Source organism: Sycon ciliatum, chromosome 1, assembly GCF_964019385.1.
Source record: "Sycon ciliatum chromosome 1, ocSycCili1.1, whole genome shotgun sequence".
Lineage (NCBI taxonomy): Eukaryota > Metazoa > Porifera > Calcarea > Leucosolenida > Sycettidae > Sycon > Sycon ciliatum.
In genome coordinates, this window is record NC_088643.1 from 51,048,983 (window position 1) to 51,060,595 (window position 11,613).

An 11,613-nucleotide genomic window follows, 5' to 3' on the forward strand; every position below is an offset into this window, starting at 1 on the left:
TCTCACAATGATGATATAGGTCGTGCCCAGCATCACAATGCCCAACATTATAAATGACTGTTTTTTTCTTCCTGAGGGGCTAGATGAAAATGTGGCTAGACTGCCGATGGCAACCAACAGGCTCAAGGCTGTGTTGAGACTTCGTGTTTGCGACCCGAGTCAATTGTTTACTCACCATGACTAGGCATCGCATTGGGCATCGTATGACCATTTTTATATGTCACTGTTCTTAGTCGCACCGGGGGCGCATGCCCGTTTTCAGGAGACTTATCAAAACACATTAGCCCTGTGCCCTGAAGGTTAGGCCTATTGTTAGTCTGAATAGTCCTGGCTACTATCCCGCTAAGTTCATTGACTTTCTACTGAACCTGTATGTACGTGAGGAAAGTACTGTTCTGGCCTGAACTACGGATTTCATCAACTTGGTAGGAGGTTTGCCTGTGCGGGACGATCATTTATTTTTGAGTACAGATGTGACCAGCCTTTACACCAACATCCCCAACGAGCTCGGTCACGTGGCATTGTCGTGGTATATCACACACAGGTATACAAGGTGGATGCCCCCGGCCCTTCGTACACGGTTAACAACAGCAGTGACTTCCTTGATGTCAGTCATTCGGAAGACTAACGGGTTCGTGTACGATAACGATTTGTTTCCGCAGATCCAAGGGACTGCCATGGGTTCGCCTGCAGCAGTGGTCTATGCCGACATTGTTATGCTGTATTTGGAGAATCGGTACATTTTGCCGATCTTAGAGGGGGAGGGTTTAGAGGTTCAGGTTTATAGACGCTTTATCAGTGACATTTTTGTTTCATTGCATGGTTGCGAAGGTCAAGTTCAGCGCGCTTTAGACAGGATTAATAAGTGTTCGGCCCTCGAGTTTGCGCATGAACTGGCACATGATGGCATTGATTTCCTGGACACCACAGTTTTCCGTAGTAAGGGCTACATGGCGGTGAAGCCTCATTTCAAGGTCACCAATCGTTTCCTGTATCTGCTTGCCGGTAGTAACCACCCCCGTAGTATGGGTAAAGGTGTGATCACTGGGGAGTTGATCCGTATCCGTCGGTCTTCGACCCTTGACCACCACTACGAAGCTGCTGCCGAGCAGGCGAAGCAGACTTTCCAGGCCCGTGTATACAAGAGCTCCATCTTTCATCTTTCAAACCGTACACCAGGCATGCAAGGCCGGCACAGCTGGGGTGGCTGGGGCGGCCTTAGCCGCCCCACATTTTTGGCCGTTTTTTTGTTCTTGTTTTTTTAGCACACTGCAACAAAGCGCGATGATCGCAGCTCAGCTCAAACGTGGCAAATAATGAAGAATCCTTGTGTATCAAGGTCAAGGTGTGTGTGTGTGTGTGTGTGTGCCTGTGTGTGTGTGTGTGTGTGTGTGTGTGTGTGCCTGTGTGTGTACGTGCCTGTGTGTGTACGTGCCTGTGACGTGTACAGCCGGTGTGTGCACACCGCTAGCTAAACCGACCAACGGCTACTCCCAGGGCACAAACTATTCTGCTGGAGGCAGCGTCGTCTTCGGCTGAAATTCCGGATACAACCTGCAGGGAAGCATTGTGCGCATCTGCCAGATTGACGGTTCCTGGAGTGGGGCAGCTGCCTCATGTAATCGTAAGTTGAATTTCAAGAGAGCCAATATATCCCTCTTGTGTAGAGAAGCTTCAGGCTTGTAGGAAGGCAGATTCTGGTGGCGTTCATCTTTCCTATTTACAGAGCATGTAATAGTCTGGGTGTTACCTGCCACTTTTCATCATCACAAATGATGATCGTGCTAATCACAGGACCCAGGACCAGTCGGGCATCTCAGCCTGAGTCCTTAGGAAATACTTGGTCCGTTTCATCGCAATTGTCGCTTATCTATCGCAACTAAAAACAGGAGTTTTTTTACCGCTCTGTAAAATTTCCAATACGCATAGTGAAGAAGCATGATACAGGATTTCTGTCCGCCACAAGAAATAAATTCAGCGATGGAATCTGATGAAGCAAGTCGAAGAAAGGAAGCAAGGTTAAAAAAAATGTACAAAAGAAAACAGCGACGGAGCGCCTTCTTGCACTCACGCTTTAGTTTATCCGACTCTGGCTCTGTATCACTCGAGCTGATGCCACTTGAGCTGACATTCACTGGTGTGTATAGCTGCTGGCGTAGAGTACCGTATTCACTGGTGTGTATAGCTGCTGGCGTAGAGCACCGTATCTCTTTCTTTCTCCGCTTGGCGTATAGCAGCGATGGGAAAGGAACAGTCGCGGCTGTCACTTTGGCACTTGGAGGAACGTGGGCAGCGTGACCCGTCTGTCACTACAGTATTGTGTGTTCAACAATGTTTTTGAATCAGGCACACATCCCTCACCAGACAGCTGTCATACGCTCTGCTGGATACGCTGACCACGACTCTTGTACTGCAGGAGCCAGGTCGGACAATGTCTTCTTTGCCACCATCTCGCCATCAGTTTGCAGGCTTGCAAAGAATACCAGGTCATTGCTGTTCAAACATTGCAGTTCAAACAACTCAGCTGGCTGGCCTGGCCGTGACTGTCACGCTCTCCAGGTCAGGATGTCGATTTCCCCTGCTACAGTTCCGGTCTTTGAGCTGCGCTTGGCTTTTCGCTGCAGTGAATGTGTGCATTCACTGCAGCGAAAAGTTTCCCACTTTCCCATCAAAATTGTATGAATCGCGATGCCACTGGCGCTAGTCGCGATGGTTTTTTTCTTTCTGGTCTCCTTTGATCTTGCCATCACAACCTCCCAAACGAATATGAGTTAGATATTGAGATCGGACTGGATTTTACCTGTCAAAAGGTGCGTGGGAGATAAGCGACAATTGCGATGAAACGGACCAAGTATGTTATACTTGTAGGTGTATGGTTAGGGTGTTTCACCGGGTAGAGTCGACGGTTTCAAATAGGACACAGGTTGCAAACCGGAACGGACTCAATATTCACTTTCTCTCTTGGTATTTTGATTAGAAAACATATGTCACAGTGAGACTACGATGTGTTATACTCCGAGCCAATATTTCATGGCTCTGCGATGACCAGACGCGCCATACCAAGCAGGTGAGTTTTTGACGTGTTGCTTCGCACTGCGACTTGAGTTTTACGACTTTCAAAAAATCAACTTCTTGTCGCAGGTAAACAGCGGCTCGCCTCTTGCCAATAAAGCACCGCATACCAATCAAAACTAATGGAAGCACACACAAGGCTTATTGTTACTCTGTACTGGCCGTCGTGGAGCGATAGCAATTACCTAATTTCAGACCCAGAGTGAATTTGACGTGCACTCTAAAACGTGTCCGGTTTGGAGCCACCTCTGATTTGAACTTTTTTGAAGCGAAAAATTGGGCAACTTGGAGGCAATGGGTCAACACAAAGGAGTGGCTCAGTTCGATTGACTCTGGCCCCAGAGCAAACTTCAACATGCCAGTTTCCTTCCACAAACATATTTCGAGTGAAAAATCAACGCTGATGATCGGTTTGGGTCTATACAAATTTGGCTGTCAAGGCGTTCCGGTATCGAACCGTCTACTCTACCAGAACGCTGAGTTGTTGGCATAAGCCGGTAACTTTTGTCGAGCCTGTTTTAGGCTACCACCTCCTCCAAATATGCTAATATCTCTTGACTGTACAAAAGATGTGCCGAGCAGACACTTTCTTCATCTCTTGACTGCTTTGTGTGTTGTGTGTATGGGTACGTGTATCCAGCCATTCAACTGCAGTGCCAGTCTGGCTACCTGCCCTGCCTGCGTTCCAGTGGCTGTATCCTGCCATCACAGCACTGCGACGGTGTTTGGTACGACTGTGCTGATGGCTCTGATGCACAGTACTGCCAGCCAGGCAAGGTCACACCAGCTCCAGGTAAGCACCAGCAGCAGTGTGCTGATGGCTCTGATGCACAGTACTGCCCAGGCAAGGTCACACCAGCTCCAGGTAAGCACCAGCAGCAGTGTGCTGATGGCTCTGATGCACAGTACTGCCAGCCAGGCAAGGTCACACCAGCTCCAGGTAAGCACCAGCAGCAGTGTGCTGATGGCTCTGATGCACAGTACTGCCAGCCAGGCAAGGTCACACCAGCTCCAGGTAAGCACCAGCAGCAGTGTGCTGATGGCTCTGATGCACAGTACTGCCAGCCAGGCAAGGTCACACCAGCTCCAGGTAAGCACCAGCAGCAGTGTGCTGATGGCTCTGATGCACAGTACTGCCAGCCAGGCAAGGTCACACCAGCTCCAGGTAAGCACCAGCAGCAGTGTGCTGATGGCTCTGATGCACAGTACTGCCAGCCAGGCAAGGTCACACCAGCTCCAGGTAAGCACCAGCAGCAGTGTGCTGATGGCTCTGATGCACAGTACTGCCAGCCAGGCAAGGTCACACCAGCTCCAGGTAAGCACCAGCAGCAGTGTGCTGATGGCTGTGATGCACAGTACTGCCAGCCAGGCAAGGTCACACCAGCTCCAGGTAAGCACCAGCAGCAGCAGCACTCATAGTAGTGCCATGACTTCTATTATTATTACAGGGTGCGACAGAGCTCTCGGCCATTGAAGAAAATGTTGAGTCACCTCCACCACCACACTGCGCTCTTTAGCCGACTAGACCCTCCTGCACACCACCATCACCATTGCGAGGACACTTCCGTAGACGATATTGATTAACTCCTTTAGACAGCTGTGGGTGATAACGCGGGAAAAGGAAAGTGTGAAGTACTGTTGACGCGCATTGGACATGCATGCAGCGTCGGATATTCGGCGCGGAAAATCGATCACTATTCAATGCAGAAATAACGTGCCAGAATCAGAGTACTATGTAGCTAGTAGTGAGAGTCTGTGTACTAGTATTGCAGTTGTCCGAGCGCCATGAAGGCCTGCGAACGCACCTCACGACCCGCCGACGTTGACAGCCACAGCAGCCCCTGGGGCATGACACTGTACTGCTCGCCCGTCGCGCCAAGACGCTTGGCAGTCACTAGGCTTCATGCCACCGATGTTGTCCGCAAGCTACCTTGTTATCTGCCCATCACCCACTGCCGCTGACACGCTGGGAGGCCCCGCGGCATTCGCCCAGTATATCGTCGTCAGAGCTGTGTCGACGGTACAATAACGCTGGTAGAAACAAACAGTTGGTCGTATGGTATTGCGTCCTCCGGATTGTCCCTTGACTCGTCTTGTCCCTCTTCTTGCTCTGACGCTAATGACTTCTATTACAAGCAAAATGTAGAGCCAGGGGCGTACACCGCTCGCCTCTAGGAGTGGTTCCCATGCAAACTGATCAACCAACATAATTCCACACGGCTAGTGCTCTTATAGGTATCCGATGGAGTTTCTGCATAAACTGCTGGATAATGTCACTGCTACGCATATTTGATTCAAAAAGACTGAACTTTGCCAAGGCATTTTTTATGGATGTTTTGTTCAGCGGGACGATTTCATGTTATGCCGTGAAACGAGTCGCTGAAGCACATCCACACGCTCAGTCTTGAGTCGGGTTATATTCTCGGGAGGACTGCGGTAAAGCTGCCCAAACTTCGAATCACCTGGAGCAAACATTACACAGGGCAAGCAGAAGCCACCATGGAACGCCGGTCAAAAAACTACCCAGGGAAACTCCTCCAACCAGGATAGTTGAAAGCGGCGCTGTTTGCCACCCGTCTGGACACGCACAGGAAACGAAATCCTTCGCCTTCAGTGCAGCTAGTGGCGCACAATGATTGTCAATGACGGAAATCTTTTCCATGTATGGCAAATTTCGGAGGAATCAGGGATTCCACCGTGGAGGTACACTTTCAGAATATCCTTTCCAACACACTCCAATGTCACTGAACTAAGTCTTGGATGATCCAGCAGCTTCCAACAACGGTCGCTCTACAGCTTCGCCGACGATTCCGTCCTCTGTGCTGCTCGTTGCAGACTCCACTTGGAAGTCAGGTGCGTCCGCAATCTCATCTATCGCTTGACCTTCGTCACTGGCTACACGCTTTGCCTCCTGCTCAAAATAGCTCTGAATAGAGCGCTGGCCCTCTGGATGTCGACTCTTCATTTTTCTTTTCCACAAAGCGAAAGCGTCGTCAAAAATGTAATCAACTTTGTCGAAACAAACTGCAAAGGAAATGACTCTGAGATCGAGGAATCGCTGTAACTCGTATGTAGAGACTTCGTTGCACCCAGTAAGTTCAGTAGATCTACGCTGTGTCACAAAAATGCCTCAGCAGCACTTTTACACCTTGCCTTGTCACCGTCCTCGGACGGTCAGGCGGACTGCAGGCGACTACGCCGCCTAGGCATGCATGCACTGCATGCACGCTGGGCCTTGATCAAAACATTCTCCGTAGATCTACCCACATCGAAATTATTTTACTGGTTCCCGGGCATCCCGGGAACCGCCCTATGTACGCCCCTGAGAGCTACTGTTGACCGCTATTCACTGCTGTATTTATTTTATTACTTTGCATGGCCATGTTGAGGCAGTCTTCGCATCAATTTCCTTTACACAATGCGTGTACTACAATGTATTCAAAACCAACGTCTGTGCCACGCACACATACGCAAACGTTTTAGGGATGAAACGAGTATATCGAATACTCGAGCGCTTGCTCGAAAATTCGAAAGGAGTGAGGACTCGTGTCGCAAAACACTCAAAGTATCTTGTGCACAGTGTACTGTTTGCTTGTACATCAAGCACGTCTGTTACTCTGACCAGTACTGATAACCCATGCAAGTGTGAAATTATTACTTGTCCCTACTTACCAACAAAAGACGTAGTTCAGACTATTTCCTGCACTAGGCTGCATGCAAGACTACATGTGTATCAGGTGTAATACGTTCAGTGTTACGAGAGTGTGTGCAGTACATTGTTTTATGTTGTCAGTAAAATACTCGTACTCGCTTGAATACTCGCTCGTTTTTTCAAAGAGTACTCGAGTCCTCAATTTTGGCACTCGTTTCACCCCTAGGCCAAACATGCATGCACTGAATGCCTGTGCTCTGTGCTCTGTGCTTGTGCAGGTCAAACCGACTGCCAGGTCCTGTCACCACCGGCACTGGGCTCAATGACCGTGAACGGCTTGATGTTCAGCAACACGACCACGTTTGTGTGCACATCTCCCTATGTCCTTATGGGCTCGGCCGTGCGTACTTGTGAAATCAACGGCCAGTGGAGCGGTGTGCAGCCAACTTGCGTCCGTAAGTACATGTACCAATGCTCGACTGGCTTGTATTATGCATTCCCGTTCATCACACCGCTCATACTGTCAAATGCTGCCTCTTCTCATTCCCAATGGCATGGGTCACAGTAGATAGGCCTGGTGCAGGTATTGCCAGTTCCTTGCTTGCTGCAGTACAGTATGACATATTAACTTAGCTGGTAAGCAGTGCATGTGTGCGTGGCAAGTGTTATTTTTGTCCATTGCTTCCCAACCCATGTGTAGTGACGACTGCTGCTCTGAGTGCGGCCAGTGACGACTGCTGCTCTGAGTGCGGCCAGTGACGAGCTAGTCAAGGACTCCGTCTCAGAACGCATGACACAAACGTGTAAGCCTAGTATTGCTGCATAATTAAGAGCAATTTCTCCTACTGCTGACTGCTGAAAATGTTGTGTCCTTCACAACTAGTCTCTTTGTTCTAAGAAGTCTGCCTCTTTCATCGATTCGTGTTTACCTAGCTGCGTTACGCTATTAGTAGCCTATTACCTGTTGTGCAATGGGGCTGGCGTAAAAGCTGCTCGCTCAACAGTTGTGTTGCATGGCATAGAGCGAGAGACGGCAAGCCGCCTCGGCGTATTTGCGGATAGAGCTTTTATTAGAAAGGAAAAGGACATATGGATACGAGTTAAGAGTAACTGTCCACCACTGTAACTAGCTACTACAGTAAAAAAAAAATGCAACAACTAGGCACAAAACTGACAGAGTGCTGAGACATTCGACGACCTGACTCCTAGCTTCAACACATCTCCGTAGCGCTAACCAACAGCCTTCCAACTTGGAAGGTTCAAGGTTAAAAGGAGAGACCAAAGAGGGGAAGGTAAGCGCAACGAAAATGAGCACAAGCTAGTAGTTGAAGCTACAGTCCCACAAGAACAAGAAATGTTGATTGTTACTTGTTACTGGACGATGACGAAAGCAGTATTACCTTTCCCTCTTTGGTCTCTCCTTAACACCACGGAGATGTGTTGAAGCCAGGAGTCGGGTCGTCAAATGTTTTAGTGCCTGGTTGTTGCACTTTCTGACTGTATTTAGTATATAGTGACAGTTACTCTACACTCATATCCATACGTCCTTTTCCTTTCTACATTAATTTTATTATTGCCATATTGGCTCAACATCCGAGTTTCAAAGAGCTTTTAGTGGACGACTTAATCCATTTTCGGCAATACTTACAACGATCCAATCAGTCATATTGTAGATCAGGCTATGCTGTGGGTAAGTATACTACTGGCCTTGTATGGCTTATTGTTTGCCAGCGAGTATTTAGCATCATCTACTAGTATTCACTCGTTTGACAGCCAAAGAGTATTTGTGTGGGAGGCTGGGAGTCTCGCACCTGACTTAGTCACGTTGCGCCTGAAGGTCACTAAGACGCGGCCATATACGGTGGAGCCGTCGCAGTTCCATCTACTGTCGACGAAACATGCCCGGTATTGGCTATTCCGGTACATGACAGCCCATGCCTGTAGCACCAAGCCTGTGTTCACTTTTGCCAAAGTGATCCACCTTACTCGGCCTTATTTAAATATGATACGGCAAGCAGACGGTGGCAAAGTACGGCTTAAAAGCTCTACATCTGGCAAGTGGCCGGCATACCACCCCAATGGACATCGGAACAGTACACGTAGAGTAGCATCTCTACGTGACAGGGTATGAGCGCAAGTGAGTTCATATGCTCTACTAATGTGCATTGATTCTGTGACGATAGTTGGTGTACAGATCTCATCACATGTGCCTTAGGTGGGATTTGCTATTGTCACTGGAAAATTCAGCCCTAACAAACAGTGTGATGGATGAATTTGACTCCAAGTATCTGCTTTTGGGAATGCCATGTATGCATGTCTGGCGTGCTGCTGCTATAATGTTGTGGCAGCAGCATTTTGGTGCGATGGACTGTTCTTGTAACGGTGTACAGTCAGACCTCGCTTATCCGGTCCTCGTTTATCCGGATCCCTCGCCATCCGGAAGAAAATCACTGGTTACCGATGTACAGCATATGTTATGCATACAACATAACCGGACCTCGCGATCCGCATACCGGTGCAAGATTTTGCGTACAAACTGGGTAAAATGTGTACAAAAAGCTTCGTCGTATCCGGTTGCATGTGGCTTGCAGAAGCTAGAATCAGGGAGTTGTACAAGCAAACGAGGTCCTTGACCTGCTGGGTACATGCAGACAGCACTCTGCTGCATGCACTTGTCATTTTTCTCGCTTGTTTTACATACTGTGCACGCTAGTTGTACTGCATAGGACCCGTCTACATGACTGTATGTATGATGCCACTGCTTTTGACATGCCACATGCATATCCAGTATGTGTGTTCAGTTATCCGGTTCCCTCGCCTATCCGGATATTTTTGTGGAAAACAGATGTGTGCGGTTATGCGAGGTCTGACTGTACCTACCCATTTGCTGTTGCCGGATGCCGTGTTTTGTCAGTTGTGCCTGTTTGAAGGTGCCAGGCCAGCTTGTGTTGGTGCGTTCCCGTTAAGTTGCCAGGGCACCATATTTGTAACGGCGTTCCCGTTTTGCTGTTGTGGGGCTGTGTTTGTATCGGTGTGTTCCCGTTGAAGTTGACGGGGCACCACGTTAGTGGATTGTGCCTGTTTGAAGTTGCCAGGCCAATCCTGTAACGCACACCCGTTTGCTGATAATTGGGGACATGTTTGTCCATTTTGCTCGAGATTCACATGGCTGCGCCAGTTGCCTTGTGCGGATTAGACTGTTATCTGGCAATAGTCTTGATCTGTTTTATTCAGATTCAGATCAGCTATTGTTCCTATACGAGAAAATCTTTGGGTGCACATCCAATTCATTTGCAGATTTGCGTGCTTCTCCTGCAACGGGCGTTTACATGGTACGTGGTGTGTGGGCGTATGTGTGGTGTGTTCATGCTGTACAGGCCAGTATTGCCAAGCACTGGGGACCTTTGGCAATCTGAAGAATGTTTTGTCCGAGAATCGATCCTTGGATCTGTGGCGTTGCAGTTGTGGTGCTCCCGACCCTCTTGCGCGATGGCCGCGGAGACTTGGCGAAAAGGTTCGAGACATACGGCATCTCAATATCTTCCACCACAATCAGTACATCAGCACCACCATCGAGTGTAGCGACATCAGCAATAGAAGACGCACATGATATCATTCACCCTTACGGCCTTAGCGAAGACCCGGGAATACCTGAGAAGATGTTAGCCGCAACTTTACTGGAAAAGTCGTCGGTGACAACGGCACTCCATATTTTAGCTGCATGCAGTTAGGTCTCTCAACAAGTGTACCCAAAGTTTTCAAGCTAATACACAAGCAAATTCACTAGGGCCGAGTATATTTTCCTACACCTCTCCCTGTTTGTTGTTGTTATTTCTGCATTCAAATTGTTTGTGTACCCCTGTACATTTATTACAGTAGAGCCACGCATCCACGGCTGTTGTTTCCAAGGGGTCAGGCTCGTCAGTTATACAAAACCTTTCAGCAATCTGGCCTTAGGCTTAGTTCCTTGACTTCTTGTACCACTTTCTTAGATGCACATCCCACTGGATAGTGAGCAATACGTGTGTAGCAGAATCTGTATTCCAGAAAAGCAGAGACTTGAGTCTATTGACACTGCGTTTCTTTTTAAAACGTTATTGGCTGTGGTGTTCCTAGAGGTATACACGTACATTCCTGGGTCCCACGTTCTGTGACACCCGACTGTATTCGTGGTGCCTCAACAACTTTTAATTTTGTGCACTCGGGAAAACCTGCCTGAGGCTGTGAGGCTGCAGAGTGTTGGCTGTGTTTTGCTTTAAAAAACCATCAGGTCTCCCCAGATTTTCTAGTCTGGCCCTGAATTTTGCCACTCTTCGGTTTCAAAACCTAGTGTGGTGGTGGAAAGCCTAGCAGTGTTGTGTGTGCATGTGTGTATTTTGTACAGTGCTGGCCAGAGAAATCCAACCTCGTTAATAAAGTAGCGCCGCGTTCGAGAGCACAGACCGGTCCAGTATGTTTACTACTAGGGCTGCGTAGCGCCCGGTGCAATTTTATTCATAAGGTTGGATTTCTTTGGCCAGCACTGTAGTTAGAAGTAGGTCCTCTAAGGTCCTCTGTTTGTGCGCAATTGTGGTCACAGTGGCAGTAGTGGGTGAGGGGTAGACTCAGTTACTACGAAGATGGCGTATACATGATGGTGTATACAGTCATGTAGTTGAATGTTACTTCGGGCTTAGACCCAGAGGTTCTTGCAATGATGACCCTGGGTTTATGTACATGTATCATTCAGCTACCGTTGTCATAATGGCACTAGTTGATAGAACACCTGTATAAGTACAGGCTGTATATCTAGCATTTTCCAAAATAGCACTCCGTACTGCGAGGCTGCAGCCGTTTTGCATGCAACGTTGTATGTGTTGATCGGTTGACAGCATGTGACAAAGCCGAGG

At 48.5% G+C, this 11,613-nt stretch overlaps 1 protein-coding gene and 1 long non-coding RNA gene across 2 annotated transcripts in view; both read left to right on the forward strand.

Annotated features, from left to right (window-relative positions):
• The window catches only part of LOC135830942 (uncharacterized), a 92,837-nt gene that overhangs the window by 9,988 nt on the left and 71,236 nt on the right, over positions 1-11,613 (forward strand). Inside the window, exon 5 of the long non-coding RNA XR_010556132.1 lies at positions 1,451-1,624. This is a non-coding gene — a long non-coding RNA (uncharacterized LOC135830942). The remainder of the gene's footprint in view (positions 1-1,450; positions 1,625-11,613) is intronic.
• Positions 2,240-11,073, forward strand: LOC135806734 (sortilin-related receptor-like). The gene is made up of 5 exons (XM_065320960.1): positions 2,240-2,285; positions 3,713-4,462; positions 7,003-7,179; positions 7,453-7,527; positions 10,102-11,073. The coding sequence occupies exons 1-5, from the start codon at positions 2,240-2,242 to the stop codon at positions 10,332-10,334; spliced, it is 1,281 nt and encodes a 426-aa protein (XP_065177032.1). The 3' UTR covers positions 10,335-11,073.